Here is a 23,042-nt window from a genome sequence, read left to right as displayed (position 1 = left end):
GAGATGGGATTAAACGTGAAAAGTCAGAGAAACAATAAACCTTAGGAGACCCGTGATCAACGTAAATTAGCATGCTTAAGATTGAGGATGAATATTAGTCTCTAAAGGAAGATAAAATGCAAGTGTTTCTATTGCAAACGTCACATAAACAAAATCAAAATAAAAATGATTAAGAGCTAATCTCAAATCAGACTGAACAGTTTGATTCACTTAGATCAATACATCGACTATGTGAATTTAATACCCATCAAATCATGAATAATCACCTAATTCTATAACCATTAAATCATGAGCAATCATCAAATCAGATTTGTTTTGCTCTTAATTTTGATAATCAGAGTACAGATTTGGTCGATGAGATCTCAATCTGATCCTTCACGGTGGCGTCGACGTCCGAGAAACAACACACTTTCTCCATAAGAAAGTCATATCATCATCTCCTTCACCACCAGCTTCGGCTGTTCGAGCTCCTTTGGCAAGGAAACCGACCATGAATATCCCTTTTGGCAGCAGAACTGGTTTATCGGTCTGCTCTTCGTCATGCCTTTAGGATTCTTCTGTCTCGTTATCTTCCCTTATCTTAGCCTCGATCCTGATTTCAATTACACGTCTGTCTCCGCCGCCGCATCTGGTAAAGAAGGAGTTGAGGTGTGTTTAGTTTCATTCAATGCCTTTCAAAATCGGAATGACGATTGCTGGAGGAAGACGATCCCGGAGACGATGATTGTTGGAGGAAGACGATGCCATAAGAAGACTGATACGACATCATAACTAGATGGAGCCACCTCATCTACCTGGAAAAGACGTCGGAGCATGTTGACGAGGATGATGGATTTGATATCACACAAAATCAATATTTTTCTTATGTAAAATCTATATAATAATAACAATTCAAATAAATGCCACCAACAGTTGTGTTTTTTCAATCGTACTTTTTGAATTTTTTCTGAAAAGTCGTGATAGATCATTAAAATGGTTATTTATGAAAAGTTACAACTGCTCATCATAAAGTTGTGTTGATTGGAACATTCATATCTTTTAAAATCTATATATATTTGTTTGTTTGAATTGTTTTCATTTATTTGGCCATGACACAAAATCAACTAAAATTTCAATCTCAACGGTTTTTTCATTTTTCTAAATTATTTTCTAGCATTCATTTTTTTAAAAGTCAAGATATTCCTTTAATTCTTGATTTAACAAAAGATTTTTGGAACGGTGAATCAAATTTACATCTTTTAGTTAATTTTAAATATAAAAGTTTAATATGTATTGAAACCATGATTTTGAAGGATTTTATGGGATTTATAAAATTTGGAATTTTTATAGATTTTAGGGAAGTTGATATGATTTATGGTAAAATTCTTTCAAATCCCACTTAAAACCATGAGATTTGGATTTCTGTGTGTTTTAACTAAACAAATCCTCTCAAATCTTCCAGAATCCCTAAAACTTATTAAAATTCAAATCTACAAACTGTTTTGAATAACAGTAGATTTTAAAGTAGATTTTTAAATTATCAGTTCAATAACAATGGACTTTTTAAAATCCATGATTGAATAACATAGGATTTGTAAATTTTACACAAATCACTTAAAATATCAAGTTGAATACACCCTCCCCCTATAGTGTTTTTCCAAGAGTTAGATGGATTACATAGTGAGTTTTTGGATTTGACTTTTCAATATGGTAATAAATATGCTTTCTATTTAAAAGGTGTTTATATGGGTTGCATACATCGAAATTTGGAAGCTGCATTAACATGACTACAAAATCCAGATCTGAAAAGATATCCTCATACCATATGGCTATCTTGTATATTTTTAATCTGTGTTGGACGGTTTAATTGTAGTAAAAGTGAAATGAATCGTTTTAAATGGTATTATCTTCCATGATTCTGATTCGTCACTTCAATTTAAAAGGAGGAAATTTTTTTAGTCAACTAATTAATCAACACAAATTTAGATTTATGAAATCTTGTAACTGTTTATTTGTTTGTTATAAATGTAATTTACGACATCAAATTATATATTTCTTACAAAATGTATAAAAAGAAACATATATATTTTACTTTAATTCAAATATTGGTGATAATAGTTCTTTTTTAATAAAACATCACAAATTATTTATACAACTGCTTTTAGTTAGGCCAATGTTTGGTTTTCTTTACTATTAATTTATTTAGGGATGTCAAAATGATTAACTCAACTTAACTCAACTCATTACCTAATGAATTTAGATTGAATGAGTTAATGGGTTGATTACCTAAACTCTAAATGAGTTGGGTTAACCCATAAGCTCATTAATTTAGTGAATTAAATGGTTAAATGGTTAACTCAACAAATTACATAAAAAAATTAAATCTGAAATTTACGTATCAATGATGTTTTACACAAAACAAAAAAGAATTCTCTCAGATCTTTGTTCAATCGAATATCTAACACTTATCATAGTCCTGACATAAACCAATGTAGACTTGATCGACATAAATTGACAACCATATAGAGATACATTCATGTTCAGCAAAATGACATCAAAGGAACACGTGACTCTTCATTTCTTGGAAAAGTTACAGAGAAGTGAGAAGAACAATTTAGCAAATATATCAAACATGTTAAGGTTAAAACTTAAAAGCAATCAAATCCACTGAGTATATATCAACATCCAACACTAAAACAATATACTAATATGAAACATACGATTGAGAAATGACTAAGCCATTTACAGAAAATCTGACTTTAACCATTTGCAGAAAACATGTTTCTCCCTCCCCACCATCACTTGACCATTCAATTAGAATTGTTTAACCCAATTCGATCACAAAACAAAAGAACAAAAGCCCATGTCTCTAAATCATTACATACGGCTTACGGCTAGGTCTCTCCTCTCCCTCCGATTTCACTCCCTCGTTGGACAAATTTCCAAATCAAAAACCCCAAAACTTTTCTTCGATTCCGTAAAAGAGACGAATAGTTTTGGGAAAAATCACGATGAAGCTCTTTACAATGATGGCTTGTGAATCCAAATTCTATTTTTCTCATGGCAACCCAAATTCTAATCACGATGAAGCTGTTTTGGAAATAAAATCAAAGCATTGATCGGTTTATACATTTGATTGGCTTAAAAGTTTTGGTTATATTTAACCGGTTTAAACATTTGAGTCAATTTGACTCAATAAAAGAAAAATGATGGATTAAATGGTTAAACCATTACCCATTACAACTCAATTGATTTGATCCATACAACCATTTGACCCACTAACTCATTTTATTCATTAACTCATTAGAGTAAAAAAATTTAACTCGTTAGGATTCATGGGTTGAGTTGAATTGAGTTGATCCATCAAAATTGACCCATTTTGACACCTATAAATTTATTACATGTACCATATCATCCTTAATAATATAAATGATCATTTTAACATGTACCATACCCATCTGTCGAACATGAAATCATATTACATACACAAATTGATCTGACAAAGGAACATCCTCCAAAGAATCAATGCCACCAAAAATTGTGTTTTTTCAATCGTACATTTTGGATAATTTTCTAAAAAAATTTGTAGAAAATTTAAATTGTGTTTTACGAAAAATTACGATTGTTCATTATAACCGTTTTTTGTAAAGTTGCAACTGTTCATTGTAGAGTTGTGTTTATTCGAATATTCGTATGAAATCTATATATATATATATCTGTTTGTTTGAACTGTTTTCATTTTTTTGTCATGACACAATATAATATAAAATTTCAATCTCAACGGTTTTTACAGTTTTCTAAATTATTCTCTAGAATTCATTCTTTTAAAAGTAAAGAAATTCCTCGAATTATTGATTTAACAAAAGATTTTTAGAATGATGAATCTGATTTACCACTTTTAGTTAATTTTAAATATGAAAATTTAATGAAAATACCTATAGTTTTTTTTCCAAGAGTTAGATGAATTATATAGTGAGTTTTTGGATTTGACTTGTCAATATGGTAATAAATATGCGTTCTATTTAAAAGCAGTTTATATGAGTTATTAGGTTCTATATATAATAGCAATCTGAATAAATGCCACCAAAACTTGTGTCTTTTTAATCGTACCTTTTGGATAAATTTCCAAAAAAATCTGTAGAAAATTTAAATTGTGTGTTTTACGAAAAGTTGCGATTGTTCATTATAACGGTTTTTTTTGTAAAGTTGCAACTGTTCATTATAGAGTTGTGTTTATTCGAATATTCATATCTTTTGAAACCTATATATATTTGTTTGTTTCAACTGTTTTCATTTTTTTGTCATGACACAAAATAATATAAAATTTCAATCTCAACAGTTTTTACAGCTTTCTAAATTATTCTCTAGAATTCATTCTTTTAAAAGTAAAGAAATTTTCTAATTCTTGATTTAACAAAAGATTTTTAGAATGATGAATCTAATTTACAACTTTTAGTTAATTTTAAATATAAAAATTTAATGAAAATATCTACAGTTTTTTTCAAGAGTTAGATGGATTATATAGTGAGTTTTTGGATTTAACTTTTCAATATGGTAATAAAGATGACTTCTATTTAAAAGCAGTTTATATGAGTTATTAGGTATAATCAAGTGCAGACACAACAGTTGCAATTTTTCGTAATACCTTTTCGTAAAAAATTTGCTTTTATTTGTTTTTTTTTCATTCAAACGGTTGTATCTGTTCATTGTAGAGTTATGTCTTTTTACTATATTTTATGTTTTTCATCACAAATTTTTGTTCTAATAGGTGTATCTATTTAAATAGTCATGTCTTTTGAACTCTCTTTATATTTGTCTCTTCATCAGTAAATAACAAGTTTGTTGAAACAAATTTTTCATTTTATGTTGAACCTAAATAATTGAATATTAATATCTAATATTCAACATTGCTCTATAATCTAACTAAAATTTTAAAAATGATTATAGCAATAGAGAAATTTAATACAACTTAATATAGAATTTACAGTTGCGTTTAATTATCGTAACTTTTTGTTAGAAAAATATTTAAATATTTAAATATTTAAAAATAAAGCGAACAACAGTTGCGACTTTCGTAGTATCTTTTTGTAAAAAAATTTGTTTTTATTTGTTATTTTGTAAATTCAAACAGTTGTATCTATTCATTGTAGAGTTTTGTCTTTTTACTATATTTTATTCTATTTTTTCATCACAAGTCGTTCTAATAGGTGTGTCTATTTAAATAGTCATGTGTTTGAACTTTCTATATATTTGTCTTGTCATCAATAAGTAACAAATCATTGTTCGTTGAAACGATTCTTTTGTTTTATGTGAATCCAAATAATTTGAATACTAAAATATAATATTCAACGTTACAGGAATATAGAAATTTAATAAAAATTAATATAGAATTTACAATTGCGTTTATTTATTGTAATTTTCGTTAAAACTATTTTAATATTTCAAATTTAATTTATTTTGTTTTTAAAAGTTGTGTATTTTAATTTTAATTTTTCATTGATACAGTTTCAATCATTATTAAACATATTTTTAAGTATTATTATTTTGATAAAAAGTTACATTTACTCATTACAACTATTAGTCAATATTCTCAGTTAGGATCACTTTGTTGTAACGATTTTTTTAATTGTAGCTCTTTACCATAATTCTTCATAAAATTTCTTATATTTCTAATAATTTAAACAATGTTTTTTGCAAAGTTGCGTCTACTCTACATAATATTTTTTGTTATAAGTTTTTATTTTAATGGTTGTGTTTTTAGTAACAATTTATGTTTAGTTTTTATGTATTCAAACTATTCTGTTACATTCAAATGATTTCATAATGTATAATTTTAAATTTTAAATTTAATTTCTTTTTTCTAAAATACTTCCCCGCGATATCGCGGGAGTCTGAGTCCTAGTAAATAATAATAACTTCAATATTTATTAATGCTATTTTTGGAACAATTAAAAGTGTGTGCTAAGTTTGGAAGAAATACTTTAATTAGTGTTATTATAAGGTTTTTTTTTTTTTTTTTTTTTTGACAACGAGGGGTATTTCTCTGATATTATTGATTGACATTTTATTTTATTTTATTTTGGTTAACGGTTGGTTGACATAATGATGAGATAATGATGAGAGAATGTCAATAACGGGTCTATCGTTGGTGGGAACTCAATTAGTTGGAGGTTAAGTATGCATAATATTGTCGCCATACCCCCATCAAGTATCAACTACATAAGCATGATGATCATTATGGCTTGACATAGCCACATAGGCAATCAATGATGTCATTTGGTTGAACAGTTTGGCAAATGACTCATTTAACGGATGGATATGCATTCAAACAAACCGCTACTAACGTTTCACTGATTTTAACGTTTAAGTTTATAAACACCCTAAACCTAACGCAAGAAACCTTATCGTTCTTGATGTCTTCAGTCCCACCTAATGCGGCAACCACGAGCATGAAGCGTCTCGAGCAATTCTGATGAGAGCAAGAATCTGAGAGGTGCGAGTAGTTTAAGCTTCTTGAGCCTATTGCAACAGGCTCTCAGAGCAAACTCAAACCCTTCTACAGTCACACGGTTCAGATGAACTAAGTCAACGTCTTGAACCCGACTCAGATTGCTCATCAACATGCATAAAGCCTTATCAGACACCGAGCAATTGCACAAGTTTATCTGCCAAACCGAACACAACACAACGAATCAAATATGTTTTCAGTTGATGCTTCTCTATTTACGCCTGTAAATATATTTTTTTACCTGTCTTAGGTTTCTTGAGAAGTAAGCTAGTGCCCAGAAACCCGAATCATCAATATTCTCGCAGAGTTTCAGGTCCAAGTAGCCCAATTTTTTGCAGCCGCACGCTATTGCAGCTAAACCAACACCGGTTATATTCTTTAGCCCTCGTAGTTCAAGGTGACTCAGATGTTCTAGCTGGCGGATTTGTTCAACCCCAGTGTCCGTTAGTTCACTGCAGTACGATAGAATGAGTCGGTTCAAGCTCGTGCAACCTCGAGACAAAGCTGCTAAACCATCATCTCCAAAACCGGCACAGCTGCACTCAAAAACCAGAAACGATTAGAAAACGAAACATGTCCTATGCATTTTCCATCAAGAACCTACCAAGAAAAGAAGGAGACGGGTTTGAGGGAAGGAATTTTACCGGTATAGATCAAGTTCTAGAAGCTTCGAGCATTTGGAACCAATATGAAAGATCCCTTTGTCTGAGATATTTGTGCAGAGTCCAAGTTTCAATCTTTGAAGATTTGAACACTTTGAGATATATTCTAGCCCTGCGGTAAAATTTCCCAAAGGAATAAAAAACTGTAAGTTACCAAAGCTGATAAGATCTAAAACACAAACGGAGGTTGATGAGTAGAGTAGTACACATGAATCTGTTTTACCTATGTCATTTACGCCACAACAGTCAGTAAGATCGAGTTCTTGAAGAAGCTTGGAGTAACATCCGAGTGATTGAAGACCTTTTTCTGTTATCAAATGACAAGACTCTAACTTCAAAATCTCCAGATTCCGGCAAGTCTGAGCTAAAGCAGAGATGGCTACATCTGTCACAAATCCGCAGCACGCCAGATTTACAGTTTTCAGGTCCAAACAGTTGCGTGCAAGTGCCATCATCCCAATATCCGTTACATCAACACATCTGCTCAATCCAATCTCCATTAAGGATCTACAGCTAGAGCTTAAGGTTACAAGAGAGGAATCAGAAACACGAGCTCCATCAATCCATATAACCTTGAGATGCTTCAAATCTTTTATGTGCTGTAAGAAGCTTGCAGAAACTTCCTGTGAATCACAAAGACCGAAGAGTAAATACAGATCCCACAAGAGTGCATTTCCAGGTAATTATTATACTAATCCAAGGCCTTCATCGAAAACTTACTGATACACAGTGACTGGCTTTAAGGACTTGAATATCAGGATGGCCTCTAACTATAGAGATCAAGCTAGACAAACTCACACGCTCACACCTTGTTAAATCGATCTCCTGTTTATAGCACTTAAAAACTTTTATCAAAAACTCGAATAATGAACTGATCAAAAAAACTGTGTTGTGAAGGCAAAAGTTAAATACCTGTAATGAAGGAGAACCACTCTCTAGCATTTGTAACCCAACATCATCTATCAAAGGACAGCTTACCATATCTAAAACCTCAAGCTTTGGCAGCAAAGCTATAGAACGAATCGAATCATTCGTGATCTGAATCAAATTGAGAAACAAAACTATTCATATTAGCCAAATCTCACGTTGATCACTACAAAGATAGAAACTTTGAACCCCATCATTTCCATCAAATCCCACAAACCAATCAATAAAGTTTTCAAAATTATGCCATTTTACCTTAAGATAAGAGACATCGAGAGATTTCAATCCTTTGCAAATTTTACAGAGAAGATCAATCCCAAGATCAGAGATCTCCATACACCATTTTAAGCTAATCTTATTCAGATTACCACATCCAACAACGATCCTCGCTAATCCAACGTCGCTTAAACTCAAACACTTATCCATCCTCAGCTCCCTCAGCCCCTTGGCAGACGACAGCGCCGCCGCTTCCCTGTCGCCGAAACCCCAACAGTGAGACACGTCAACGCGCTCAAGAGCGTGACACATAAGAGCCAACGTCTCAAGTCCCCTGGCTCGAACCGCGGTGGATCGGCTCAGGTTGAGCGACTTAATGCCTGACGTAGAAACCGTGCCGTCTAATGCCAAACATAAAACGACATCGTCGTCAAGTTTAGGACAGACGGATAGGTCGAGGGAAGAGAGGTTTTGGTACTTGAGGAGAAGCGCCGGGAGAAACTCGACTCGGAGGAGTCGGATCGTGGTACGACTCAACGAGTCGACTCGGAGACACTCTTTGCTGATTAAACGCCATGTTTTCCGACACGGTGGGTCTAAAAACCCGTAGATACGAACCAGAAGATCTTCAGACAAAACGGATAACATTGATGTAGACATTGACATTTGCAACAGAAACAACAACAAAAAAACAAAAAAAAAACGAAACTTTAAGAGGAAAACAAAAAAAAGGGTTTTCTCCTCTATTGGATTTGGAATCAGAAAATTTGAAGCTTTTTTTTATTTATTTAAGTCGGGATGAAGAGGAACACAGCTCGGAGATAGAGTAGAGAATGGTGAACCGGTTTTTCAAGAATCCGAATTCGGTTAACGGATTTCAATTTCGTGTTCATTACTCTGTGAAATCAGTCACACACAGACCTTTCGGATTTTCCCGGTGAGGAAAAAAAAAACAAAACCAAACCCTCTTCTAGTTTTAGTTCTCTCCTTTTTTCCAAGGTTTTATTATATAAAGGGGAAGAAAAAAAAAAAAAAAAAAAACAAGAAAACGGAGAAGATGAAGAAAAGAGCGAAATGACGAAAACGCCCCCTGGAGTACGGAAACACAAGTGTTAAGTTATCTGTGAACGCGTGTTAGTTACCCACGTGGTGATGTATGAGTGGTTAGTTACGGAGGCTGTATCGTAAGATCTGAAGCAGGTGATTAGTTCTGTACTTATTGCGGGTCCCACGTAACGTGCATCGACCGTACCTATCTGTTTGACTCACAAACTTATATGATAAATCTGAGAAAATGTTATTATAAAACATATTAATAAAATATATGAAGAAAGCATATTCGTTTGTCTGACGTGGATAGTACGCGAGATCGTCGTGTCAGATCGATCGTAGACTGCGATCTCGAACGTTTCATGAAGGAGTTAAATAATTGTGACCTTTACAAATTGCTAATTTTTAAAACGATGAACGTGCAATAGTTTATTAATTAAGTAAGTCATACATTAAACAAAATAATTATATGATTAAACAATAAAATTATATACTACTAAATTCTAATTTGAACTTATTCCAAAGTTTGCAACGCCATGTGTATTACTATAGGCCTGGCAATATAGCATAAACCATGCCGCTTCCCGTTGGGAATTTCGCTGGATATTAATATATTATCATATAGTCTTTTGAATGGTTGTGCAGTATGCTCAGACTAAAATTGGATTAGTCTGCATTTAATTTACCATTCACTATTGTATACCAGTATGCATTGTTGCATACTAAAAATCTCCATACTAGTATGCATTTGAGCGTACAACTCCATACCATTGTGAATTCACTATTGGTCTGCATTTTTCATTTTGCTCTTCAAAAGCTCCATACTAATATAAACTCCATATTAATCTGCTCCATACCACAGTCCAATGTTTTGCATACCAAAATATTGGTATGCATTGTCCGGTTTACACCATACCGTACAACCATTCAAAGCCATAGTAATTCATACGAATATTAAGATAAGGGTAGGAGTTGGTTCAACTAATATAACTTATATATAGCATGCATATATTATTGATAAGTTGTAATTAAATGGAAGTCATGGATACTTTTTCAACCTCTAAATTAAAATGCTTACATGCTGACATTTATAATGCGTAGTGGTACTTTGGTGTACGGAACTTCAGAAGTTGACATTTTCTTAGACAAAAGACATGCATACGTGACCAAACTTTAATTTCTATCTAAATTTCTCACTGGGTTATCGACATAAAATTACGCTTTTATAAAATACGTTAGCACAGTTGAAAGAACAAAAACTACGATAAGAAACCAAAAACAAAAAGAATTATGGATCTAATAATTAGTGATGAGGCCATCGACCTAAGCTTATCCGAGACCGAAGAGGATGTCAACATACCTACTATGAGGAACACACCACGAACGAGATCAGGGACGAGGAGCATAAGAGAGGAGTTTAACAAGTCAATAGAGAGCTTAATCACTCTCATAGAGCATGAAGCTCTCAAAAAGCTACTCACCAAGGAGATCACCCGGGAAACCCCATTCGGACCAGAAAGCGAGTCAAGTGTTTCAAAGACTCAAGAAGTGGAGATTGATCATGAAGAAACCGGAATCATCGAAGAGAATCAAGGAGACGCTTACTTGCATCTCAAGACTCAACCTACATCCTTTTTGCCAGTTTTGCAAGGAACGAGGGAATCAACTTTGTTCACCATTACCAAAACGTCTTCGTACGAGCTGGGGCTTACACACACCTAGGAGAACCTCAAAATGTGTCACGTGCTAATGGAATTAAGGTAAGCATTTGAGTTTAATTTTATTAACAAGTCTCCTTTTATGTTTTATTTGCAGGAATTTCCATTAGTTTAAGTTCTTTCTTTTTAGTCCTCAATAAGACTTGTAATTTGCAAGTTTAGCACTTTCCTTTTCTGTAATAAAGACCCTCGAAGGTCACAGCTGAAGAGCATATTACAGTAAAACCTCTATAAATTAATACTCTATAAATTAATAATCACTATAAATTAATAAATTTTGCTGGTCCCAAGTCTGGCCAGTGTAAAAATTAACAATATTCGATAAAATAATAAGATAATATTTTTTTTGAAATCTCAATGTAAAATATGGTCCCAATAATATCATAAATTAATAATCATGTAAATTTTTATATATATATATATATATACTGATATAATAGTGTATGTTTCTCCTAAAACTCATTTCTATAGAACATTTGTAATGTTGTATTTTCAAACTATAATGATATCTCTAAAATATTTTATAACATGTCATACAAATAATTAAATTTTAAAGTTTTAATTTTTAGATATGCATCATTTACAATTTGATAATTAGACAGATTATTAAAATATGAGAATTAATATTATTATTATTCATAAATTTGAATTTATGTCTATCATGTATATAAGTCAATTTGTTTATAGTATTTGTAATTTATTGTCAATAATGCTTTATAAATATTACAAGTTCAATTCCTAAACCATAAAATTTATAACATCCGAAAGTTTAATCTTATTTTGCTATAATTGTTCCAATTCATAATTTAAAAAAAATAAACAATTAAAAATATATCTATAAATTAATAATTATTAATTTACAGTGTAAATTAATAATTATTAATTTATAGATAAATTAATATTCACTATAAATTAATAAAATGTCTTGGTCCCAATATTATTAATTTATAGAGGTTTTACTGTAATAAGGCTCCCCTGCAGCTTTTGTAACACACGTTTTTGCTTATGAAATAAAAACCTAGTTTTCTTACATGAGAACTCACAGCCGCCCTAGAACCTTGTGTGTGATTCCTTGTGTTCTTGAGCATCCAGACTTATCACAGCTTCAATCCATCAGTTGTGTGGCGTCTAACGATCCATTGTTATCTTTGTTCATCGACCATCTCGTCGGAATCCCCAAAGAGTGCCGTACGGCCAGTTGGTGATTCTCCATCAGTCCATCCTTGTAGGATCTGCAAATCTTGATCTTATATCATTAGTGACTATTTGAATTATATATTCTTTTTAACATGTTAAACGTTCGTTAAATCAGACTTATATATCTATATATATAAAGTGCAGTTTACTTATTTCTGATGTTGCCACCTCAGCATACCCTTCTTTTAAATAAGCTTATATTTTTGAAATAAACCCATATTTTCGACATTACCCACTAAGCAATTACTATTTTATTTCTATCACATTTCTGTAAAAGCCCAATTCATTATCTACTAAGCCATGTTCTTTTGGCCGGCGGAAAAAACTCCTCTCCACGATACTCTACAGCGCCGTCGTCCTTTGCGGTCTGAAGCGTCCCTGCCCTTCTCATTCTTTCATCCTGCTTCACTTAATGGTTATCTTTGAAATAAATGTTCTCCACTCCTCCACACCCTTTCAATGTCTTCCCTCTCTTCCATCTCCATTGTAACGTTTTTCTCTATTACTGTAATTCATTACGTTCAATGCTCGCTCTTTCAATTCAAGACCCACTACTCTATCTTTAATTGGTGTAACTCCTATATAATGTCTTCTCCTCCAATTTCATGCTTCATATATATTTATGTTCGTCTCTTTGATTTCTCCTCACTAAAATGGATTCCCCTGTCGTTTCATTCGAAAATCTCAAAGCTGGGCGTCTTCACCAACAGATCGTCGGAAGAATGCTTCATCACTAGCCTGCTCGCAATGTCAAAAAAGGAGGCCAACCCATGGGCGTCGACTTCCTACTCATTGATGAGAATGTCGTTTCCATCTTAACTAGACTTTTCATTTATTCGTTTTTTACAACTCTATCTAATTTGAAGTTTTTCTCTAGAGTTGTGTCATCCAAGGGTCGATCAATGTGACCCACCTTTCAAAATTCGAAAACTCGCTATGTGATGGGGCAATATATATTGTGTCTGACTTTGAAGTCACAAGAAGCAACTCCCGTTTTAAGCTAACTGATTCCCCCTTTTAAATACGCTTCACACCCATCACTATTTTTGATCAGACTAACGAGTCTTTTGGTATCATTCTGAAATAGAAATCTCTGTTTTTCTCCTTCTTAAACAATATCGACGCCTCCAACAGAATTAAAACAAAAGAAACAAGGAACAAACCTGAAAGTATAGTAAGTAAACAAAAGATGCAGAAAAAAAATTTAAAGCTCGCCGCTTACCATCACATCAAAATCAGAACATAGAAGATCAAAAGATGATGAAGAAACTTCCAACAATCGATCTCAAGAAAAAAGTCTCCAAGTATTATGACTAATAGGACATAGATATATGCAAAGAGGTCTTTACTTTCAAAATCAAAAAGAATAACCAAATCAAAGTAAGGCAACACAAGAAACACTTTCAGAGAATCAAGGAAACACAACTAGAAATCAATTAAAATTATTTGGCAGCACTTCACAAATCCATCACAAAAGACAAAGAAGCAAAGAGATGAACACACCTTTAATAAACTAAAGAGATTCAGAAATACGAATGCCACAATCAGATAACCGTAACACTAAATTATATGAACAAGAAAACCGAGCCAACAAAAAAAAACAACCCAGACTGTATAAAATTACAGCAAGATAAACAAAAAAAATAATTTTTTCCAAAACACAACTCACATCGAATCGAAAAAATCACTCAGAGGACAAACGAAATCTAAGGAAGCAACACATTTTCATATAAACAATTTTGCAACCCAATTCACATTTACCTTTAACGAAATCAACAGGGGGATAAACAAATATCCCCTACAGATGCAAAGCGAGCAGGGAATCAACCAATTATGCAAACCCAAAAAAAAAAAATATTTAAGGGAAAACGATTACGAAAGGGATGACTTGGAAAAACGATTACGAGCATCAACGAGATAAGTTCAATCCTCATACTGTCCTCTAGATCGCAAACATTGCTCTTCTCCTATCCGTTCACGAGGACATCAAATTTTGAAAAAGAACAAATATATTCTTAACTCAATAACATACAAATAATGACCCAATAGAACAACACATTATAAGCCTTACAGAGAAATTGGGCTGACTGAAACAAACAAAAATAACCCAAAAAAAGAAATATAAGTTATTGATTTTTTTTAAATAAAATCCACAATCTTTTTGACTCCAAACAATAAAACATTGACAAAAAAACTACTCCAAAGTTTACAAAATACATATGAAAATATTAAATAACAATCCAACCACAAATGACAAATAATAATAAATTAATCACAACTAACAACTACAGCAAAACGACAACTTCAACTACACAATGTTAACTTCTAATTATAATTTTTTTTTAAACATTAAAAACACACAAGATGATCTCAATTTTTAAAAAATAAACAGCAAACTAAATTATACTTGCTGCAAAACCTATTTTTATAAAAAAAATATCCAACAAAAGAACATAAGCAACCAAAATCAAATACAAAAACAAACGTACATATGAATTTACGTAACTAAAAAAATAATATATACAACAAAATCCGGAATACACCTTAATTACGTGCGGGTCAATTGCTAGTATTTTATAATGGTATTATAGCTAGTAGTGGCAATAAAAATCAAAATAGTAATGATATATTCAATATAATATATATATATATATATATGTTGCTTCTTATTTTTTAATGTGAAATCCATAACACAATTGGCACATTATTTAGTGGCATATATATAGACTTAAGGATGAGATGACAAGTTGTACAAACTTTTTGACGTGTTATATATGCATAATCACATATAGCTAGAGAGAGATATATGTTCGGTTTTGATGTCAAATAAACCCGTTAAATATACTGCACGAACTAACACGCCTATATATATATTGGAAATCTTATTCAGATTAATGTGTGCTTCAACAGGAGGTAGAACTAAATATGAGTTTTATTTGTTTTCTGATTAATATAATAAACTCATATTTGTTCCACCACCTGTCAATACACACTTAATCTAAAAGTAAGATAGATAAGTTGGAAAAAATAAAAAGATAGATTAGTTGGTAAGTTTTTCAACTCTTCCATTATTTTCTTAAATTTATAATTTTTAAAATGTTAAAAATAATTATTAGGGTAGCCATTTAAAAATTAACAAATACCTTTGCATTCTCAATCTGAACCTCTTGATTTATAATGTCACTCACAGAAGGTAAATTGGTTGAGAGTTGAGACTATTTGAATAACTAACAGGTTACTGGAAATTTCAACTATTGAATGGTTTGAATGCAATATGACATCAAATATATGCGATTTGTTGAGATTTTTTTTTTGATAAGTATGTAAAATAAATATTTTACATTTAGTTATGTGGTACACAATTAGGCATAACTAAATGCATGATCCTATGTCAAAAAAAAAAAAAAAAAAAAAAGAAGCATACCACATTATTGCAACAAATCATCAAAATCAAACCAAATACAAAATGATAGTGGTAGATACAATTTGTTGCAAGATAAACGAATCCCTAAAGTGAATCTAGAAACCAAAACAACCACGAAAAAAATGACAAACAACATTTTCTTGAGTTTTTCTTGTCTTTCATTTCATTTAAGTAAACACCAGTTCAAATAAATATATCGATTTTATGTTCATCTAGAGTCAACATTTCAACAACTCAAACCTGAAAGAGTAGTGTGTTTCAATCAACTACACTTTGATCATTCGTTGATTTAGTTAGCTTTATCAAGTTTCGAATATAGTACAAATATGAAGGTTTATATACACTACCACTTTCTATGTTTAGGTTTCCTAAATTATGATTGATTTTTTAAATTCCAAAATACCACAGGTCTTACACAATGAGGAATAGAAGGGGTTTACTAAAATGAGTTTTTTCATGTGGTAGCTTGAGGATTTTAATATTTTGTGATATTTTAAAAAATATCAAGCAAAAGAAAAAAAGGTATTTTAAAAAACCATTCTTGAAAATAGTAATCTCTCAAATCTTTTCAAATGATGATATTAACAACAATTTCTATCTTTTTGGTTTTTACAACCTTGAAGTACTGTCGATCTAAAGGACAAATAATTTTATTCTAGTCAAGCCTATTAAAATGTAATGCTACTCAATTAAGTCTCTTATGGACAGCCTAAAGACATATGTATTAAGCTGTCTTTAAAATAAAATACAACATTGTAATACATATCAATAACAATTCGAGCTCGTTCACAAAAAAAAAAACAAATATAATATGCTTGATTGTTAACGATTATATGAAACTAGCCAAACATTTTATGCCACTACAATATAAGCTTAATTAATGAGTAATATTAATGAAGACTGATCGGTGATCCACATCAATAACACTGCTATTTCTTAGCTGTAGTTTCTCTTTTCGTGTTTTAGTAGCTTTTTAAATTGTATTTATATCTCACCTGCAATTAAGCTAGCAGTTTATACCTATTCGAATGCAAAATCTATAGATAAAGGGCCAATATTTTTAAAATATACATAGAATTTTTTTTTCTATATAGAATAAAATGCAATATATTAAATGTAGATAGGTGGCTGGCTGTGATATACCTGACCAGAATAAGATCTACCCGACTTGAGCCTATAAAGAAAAAAAAGATGACGACAAAGGTGAAAGACTTACCTTGATCTACAAGTTGCGAGATTCTCGCACCTCACGTTCTTCTCTACTTCGTTGACTTCATTTCATTGACCATTGGCTTGGAGAAGGACCAAATATAATGGACCCATTTTTATATATATATATCATCTTTACTTTTATCCTCTCTTTTAAAAATACTAGTCACGTAAAATATGTATACATTAATATCCATTTATCATATACCAATTCGTGTTTTATACAACCCGATTGTAACTTGTTTTTAAGAGACGCAACAATGTAGAGAAACAAAACACTTTTATCAAAAAGAAAAAGAAAAAAAAATTGCACATGGAAGATTTTAAGTAAATGTTTAAAAAGGCTTTAAAAAAAATCTCATCAAGTGATAGATAGATTTTTGAATAATTAAGATATATCAACGTAACAAGACTTACGAACCGCGTGGCAAAAGTATATACGTACGTATTTTTATCCAAAACAAAATAAAGTACATACGTACATGGTGATATATACAATGATGTGTTTCCTATCGTATTGATATACCATTCATTGATTTAAAACAAGGTGAAGAGTAGTGGGGGTTTTATATAAGGGAAACTAATGATGATGATCACATTTTCTTGGTCTAAGACTACACCGAATATGTAGATATTGTTCATATGATGACATCAAATGCAAAAATGAGTTCATTGTCTTCCCAAAAAGGAAGAATACGAATCTATGCTCATGTGTCACCTCAAATGTTATGGTCCATACAGAAATTTCAATATAGTTACCATACATTAAATATGCACCTGTTTTATTGATTTTGTTCTATTGTTCAAATTTGGTATCGAATTTAACGCATTTGTTCTCTACTTACCAATTTCTGTCACCATATTATGTGTTAAGGTTGGTGTCATCGTCTATTACATTTGCTGTTTTTAGGTTCTTGTCCTCGCAACAACGGTTTTGTACCATTGGTTGAGTAAATTAAATAGATAAATCGGATCAACCCGGTTTACTATCAGTCCATCACATATGGCACCGTTTCCTATGTCAATCTTTTTCTCAGTGGATAAATTGAACATGTTTCACTGCAAAGACATGTTGGGCTAAATCACACAGTTGACCTTGATTTAGCCTTGGTGACGCTAAAATTAAACCGGGATTTTTCAAGTGGGAAACTGAAGCTGCTTATTAGATTTGCACTTTAAGTTTAAAATGTTAGATTTGCACTTTATAAACAAAAATAATGAAAGAGTTCGTGACATTTTTTTGTTTTGACTTAAAACTTCAGATGGAAGCACAGAAGAGTTTATTATCTCTGATAAGTTCGTAACATAATTGCACGCAATGGAAACGAAACTAAATTGGGCCAAACCCATTAATTGAAAAAGAGACACCCAACATTACGGAACTACTTTAGTCCATTAGAATGTTTAATAATGGACTAAACCCATTTTAATAATAGAAAAGGATTTTTTTTTTCTTATGGTTTACTTCATTGTTACGTTCTTTCGTTTTGGTATCAACTTTTTTTTTGGGTATCAACACAACTTGCAAACAATGAGACAATTAAATCAACTCATGTCATGATGGCTGTGACCAAAAAACGCATTTCGAACTTCAAGATGAATGTCACAAACGTAAGGCTATCGCTGATCTATTTACAAGGCAAAGTGTTACTTAAAAGTCGTGGCATGTTGTGATAGAGATGAAGATGAAGAAGAATGGAGGAAGAGACAGACCACAGACATATCGTCCATGGAGATTCCTCGTCTCTTTTTCTTCCAAGCCCGAACTGCTTGCTCTACTAACCGCTTAGCCGCCTTTGGCCGCTCAGCCGTGGAGGAAACAATCTCTACAGCCTCTTGGTTAGAGATCACATCCCATATCTGTTATATTCAATCCAAAGAAATGTAAAGATTGGTTAATAACTTCGCTGATAAGTAAATAAATTAGGAGTGTGTACAACTCGGATGATGATTGTAAGTATTTACAATGTAAAGATGATTGTAACCAATATATATTAGGTTTGTAAGTATTTACCCCATCACTAGCCAAGATGATGAAGTGGTCTTTAGTAGAGATATGCCTTTGAGTGACTTCAGGGACTGAGACCAATCCGTAATCTTTGATACAGTAGTCACCGAATGCTCTCGACATCGCGAGCCCCGGTGTTTTTGCGTCCGGCTGCCACACCCGGTGTACTCCAGGCTCATCTTCTAGACAGAAAACCCGCCCTTGGCATCCAAGTATCCGCTCCTTCTCCTCTATTTTTTTTTTCAAAGCAAAACAAATTCAAGAATTACGAATCAAGAGTTTACCACAATAAGATTCATATTTTGTATGCAACTCTGAATAGTGAATTCTAGGAACATGCATGGAATCCGAGTTTAAGAAGGATTAAGAAAACTAACGTGGTAGATTCGGTTTGAAATCAAGGGTGAGCTGAACCGCAACCAAGCTTTCCTCGTCCGAAACCGTGGCTAGTACTGCTCTTGAATCGCCTACATTCGCTACATAAATAACGTCACCCTACATACGCCAAAACAAAACCATTAATCAGTGAACATACATACATATATATATTCACAAAAGAGTTAACTAAGTAACTAACAATAGGAAACTATTCATATTAAGTCTTACCTGTCTGACAATTGTTAGAGATGTTGAGCCGCTGTAGTAAGCATCGATCTTGCGGTGATGTTCAAGCTCCTGATCAACCTTTGCACATGTTTTGAGATAAGACTGCTTCCATATGTCGAATCTCGAGAGCTTTTTATTAGAGCCTTCGAGATCTAGTGTGGCCTGAGCAAGAATATTTTGCCAGTTGCAGAGAAGCGATGAAGGCATTGAGTTTCTTACATGTTTGGATACATAGTGACCCCATGGACCGTGTCCATCGAATATCCCGCAAAAGATCATGTCTTCTTGGCACCCAAATCCCTATTTACGAAAGATAAACGAGATTCTTACATAAGTACTTTTTCAAAAGATAAATATACTCATTAACGTGGTAAATAGCATAACAGATTATAAAAATCTAGCTGCTGTTGAGTTGCTAACATCAAAAAGAAGCAAGCAAACTAGCAAACAAAAGCAAACACAGAAAGAAAACACCAAATACTAACTTAAGAGAGTAGTAATGTACCTCCCAAACGAGAGCACAGTCCTGGTTAACGCCTTTTTCGCCGCGTTTGGAGAAAATAGAAGCGGAGTTATTAGAACCTTGTGCATTAACATAACCAGAGGATTTCAGAATCAGTTCTTTCTTCTTCGCGTCTTTAGCCATATCATCAGCAGTTTCCTTTGCGTCGCTGTTTCCATTGTTGTTCTTCACTCTCTTTATCGAAAATGTTCGAGCTAACCCATTGAACATCGAAGAGAAATGCCCCATTTTTTAATCAGCCCAGAGGATGAAAATATCAAGAAACAACCACTTGTTATGCTTTTTGATCCTGAATCTGTTAAAAAATAAAAACAAGAAACAAGAAATTGTTTAGAAACTTGGATATAAAATACAAGTGTTTAGGGTGAGATAATATAATGTCAAAAGTAGAAAAATAAATTCAGATTTTGCGGAAAAACAGAGGTTAAAACTTAAACGTAAGAAGATGAGTCATAGTGTTATGAATCTAAACTACCCAAAAAATAAGTTTAAACAGCTTTAGTGGAATATTCGTAAGTATGACATGGAATTCCATTGAAACAAGTTTCTGAGATTTATCTTTTTCATATAAATATGAGAAAAAATGATTTTTGACGTGAAGGGAAATCGAGTTTCTGTTTATAGAAAACACATCTAGAGATATTTCTTAATAAGGAAATGAAAAAAACAAGTTGCAAGAATCCAAGATTCTTCTCTTTTGCTTTTTCCAGGAAAACTAACACAACTTTCTCAGCATGTTGTTGCTTAATACAATATATTAATATATGAATACCCAAAAGGGTAAAGAAGCAAACACACTTAATCTCCACAGATTTGCTTCAAAAATTAGTTTAAAGCTTTTCTGATTTTTATAACCATTTTGGATAAGATAAAATTTCTAAATCTTTACTGAGTGAGAAAAAGAAAGTAGAAGAACCCAAGAAAGGTGTCTCTTAAGCTTTCATTTGGATCTTCACTTTCTCAATCAGATTCTTAATAGATGTATAAAGATAGAGAAAGAGAGAGAGACCTTTGAAATGTCACGTAAGGATGAAGCGCCGGAGGTATGATGTAAGCTCGGGAAAAAGCTGACGTAACACCTCAACGGTGAAGAAGATTTAGCTAATGGAGCATCGATGAGAGAAAAATATATCAGAATCCATTTTAATGCTCCAAAGAGATTTAAATGAAACAATTAAGGAATGGAATTGAATTTTTAATTAAAAGTTTTCTGGTACGTTTGTTCCGATCGCTGTTCATTTTTTTTTCTTAATCTTGTGGTAGGAGAAAGGACAAAGAAGTAGCACGACATCGTCTTCGGTTTGGTCTTTTGTGGTTGATATTAAAAAACTCATATTATTCAATTATTACGTTTCTCCAAGATATTTGTAGCATATGTATGAATTCAAATGTACCACAAATATTATTCAATATAATTACATTTCTCCACGATATTTTGTTGATTATGATGATTTATTTATATATATGTTCTCAAAGGAAATCAGTTTGAAATTTAAATGGGTTGATTCGAACAATATTATATAGGTATATAAGAAACAGCGACGACTAAGAAGTTAAACAATTTTCTCAAATTCAAACGGTTTAATTTGAGATATTATAAAATTTTAACAAACATAAAGAACTTAAACAATTTAAATGGTGTCGAGATTTTGTTGTACATTTTATATGATTAAAATATTAATATCAGAAAATGTGTAAATGATGAAATGGGTTATGCGATGGCTGGCTAGATGTGTCCCAATCGTTATATCAAAGGCCAAATAAAGCAGTTCCAAAAAAAAAAAGAAAAAAACAGAAAAACTTCACAGTTCTTCAAGAATAATAATCAAATATTTTCTGATAATTTTATATTATTGTTATTCTTCACTTATTTTATAGCTGGTATTTTTTCTTTCTTCAATTGCAGAAGTCAAACTTACGTAATTTTTATTTATGCATAAGATAAAGTGATATACATCTTTAGCAATATCCGTAGAGAATGTCAACAGTTCCGTTATGTGTTCTTTAACTATTTTATCAAATTATGTTGTGTGTTTAATCATTATTCGAATAATAGCAAGAACAAATGTTCTTAATTAGTATAAAATTAGGTAAGCGAGAGATACAAAACAATAAAATTGGGCAAGCAAGTAAAGAAAATCAAATTCGATAGTTGGAGAATTCAATCATACATATATAATAATGTTTGATAAAAAAAACATATATAATAGTGTTATCATTGATATTAGGGATTATTTATTGTAAAAAATTGTTATGAAAGATATTGCTACTTTTTTATATGGCATTGCATCATATGATTATCGTGGTAACTATACTCTGGCATGTTAACGACATCAATCTAAAGTAAAATATACACAATATTGTTTGGGAGTGAGTATATTTAAATACGCGAGCATAGTTGATGTATTATATATGCTTGAATAAAATATTAGCAAATTTGCACACATCAAAAAACAATAATAAATTATTATCAATTATTTTTTCCAGCCAAACAAAATTTAGGTCAATATCCCATACTACTGTAATTTTTAAATTGTATAACTTTCACTCTGCATATACATATGTCAGTTTCATTATATTAATTTTGTAAGTACATAAAATCTTCTACGATCACCTTCAGATTTATATGCCTTTTTCTTATCAAAATGAATTGTAGGCTTTGCGGTAAAGAACACAATCATACATTAAGATTATGGTTATCAAACAAATAAATAAAATAATAACAGTACTAATCTAAAACTAGTGTCACCAAAAATAAGTGGTAGAATAAGTGGTAGAAACAAGAAAAAAGTGTTCTAATTAATATTTACTGCAATATAGTGAGATTTTTTTTACCTATCAGTCTTTTTATGATCGATATAGTTTGTATAGGATTCGGTGAATTAATGAAAAGAGTAGGAGATATCCCGTGCTTTAAGCACGGATCAAACATTTAAAAAAAAATTATAATAAAATAATAAAAGTTATTGTTATATTTTTTTAAAAAAATATTTTGTTTGGGATAATATTTATTTTTAA

At 31.7% G+C, this 23,042-nt stretch overlaps 2 protein-coding genes across 3 annotated transcripts; both read right to left on the bottom strand.

Moving 5' to 3' along the window:
- Nucleotides 1-6,143: 6,143 nt before the first annotated feature.
- LOC104707011 (F-box/LRR-repeat protein 3) lies at nucleotides 6,144-9,433 on the bottom strand. Of its 2 annotated transcripts, none has more exons than XR_015564527.1 (7): nucleotides 8,329-9,433; nucleotides 8,062-8,187; nucleotides 7,870-7,974; nucleotides 7,373-7,772; nucleotides 7,132-7,261; nucleotides 6,729-7,028; nucleotides 6,144-6,644 (listed from the first exon to the last, which is right to left on the bottom strand). XR_015564527.1 is itself a non-coding variant. In XM_010423260.3 (7 exons), exons 1-7 carry the CDS (start codon nucleotides 8,953-8,955, stop codon nucleotides 6,399-6,401), a joined length of 1,929 nt encoding a protein of 642 aa, XP_010421562.2. In that variant the 5' UTR covers nucleotides 8,956-9,378; the 3' UTR covers nucleotides 6,144-6,398. The 2 variants fall into 2 exon arrangements, 1 of the variants encoding a protein (XP_010421562.2); XM_010423260.3 differs by having other exon boundaries at nucleotides 6,729-7,023; nucleotides 8,329-9,378.
- A 9,015-nt stretch (nucleotides 9,434-18,448) lies between these two features.
- LOC104707009 (putative protein phosphatase 2C 73) lies at nucleotides 18,449-21,456 on the bottom strand. The gene is made up of 6 exons (XM_010423259.3): nucleotides 21,034-21,456; nucleotides 20,007-20,319; nucleotides 19,502-19,801; nucleotides 19,273-19,390; nucleotides 18,902-19,125; nucleotides 18,449-18,747 (listed from the first exon to the last, which is right to left on the bottom strand). The coding sequence occupies exons 2-6, from the start codon at nucleotides 20,250-20,252 to the stop codon at nucleotides 18,535-18,537; spliced, it is 1,101 nt and encodes a 366-aa protein (XP_010421561.2). The 5' UTR covers nucleotides 20,253-20,319; nucleotides 21,034-21,456; the 3' UTR covers nucleotides 18,449-18,534.
- Nucleotides 21,457-23,042: the final 1,586 nt, after the last annotated feature.

Source organism: Camelina sativa, chromosome 8 (assembly GCF_030686135.1).
Source record: "Camelina sativa cultivar CO46 ecotype springtype chromosome 8, ASM3068613v1".
Taxonomy (NCBI): Eukaryota; Viridiplantae; Streptophyta; class Magnoliopsida; order Brassicales; family Brassicaceae; genus Camelina; species Camelina sativa.
Note: the sequence above shows the minus strand (reverse complement) of the source record. Positions and strands in the feature narration are given on the sequence as shown.

What these genes read in the sequence shown, in the direction of transcription:
- LOC104707011 (XM_010423260.3), bottom strand. Translation starts at nt 8,955, where the DNA reads ATGTCAATGTCTACATCAATGTTATCCGTTTTGTCTGAAGATCTTCTG. An exon ending in TCGATGTCTCTTATCTTAAG is followed by an intron (nt 8,188 to 8,328) that starts GTAAAATGGCAT and finishes AATTTGATTCAG; the next exon opens with ATCACGAATGATTCGATTCG. An exon ending in AAGCCAGTCACTGTGTATCA is followed by an intron (nt 7,773 to 7,869) that starts GTAAGTTTTCGA and finishes TGTGATTCACAG; the next exon opens with GAAGTTTCTGCAAGCTTCTT.
- LOC104707009 (XM_010423259.3), bottom strand. Translation starts at nt 20,252, where the DNA reads ATGGGGCATTTCTCTTCGATGTTCAATGGGTTAGCTCGAACATTTTCG. An exon ending in CTCTAACAATTGTCAGACAG is followed by an intron (nt 19,391 to 19,501) that starts GTAAGACTTAAT and finishes TGGCGTATGTAG; the next exon opens with GGTGACGTTATTTATGTAGC. An exon ending in TTTCAAACCGAATCTACCAC is followed by an intron (nt 19,126 to 19,272) that starts GTTAGTTTTCTT and finishes AAAAAAAAATAG; the next exon opens with AGGAGAAGGAGCGGATACTT.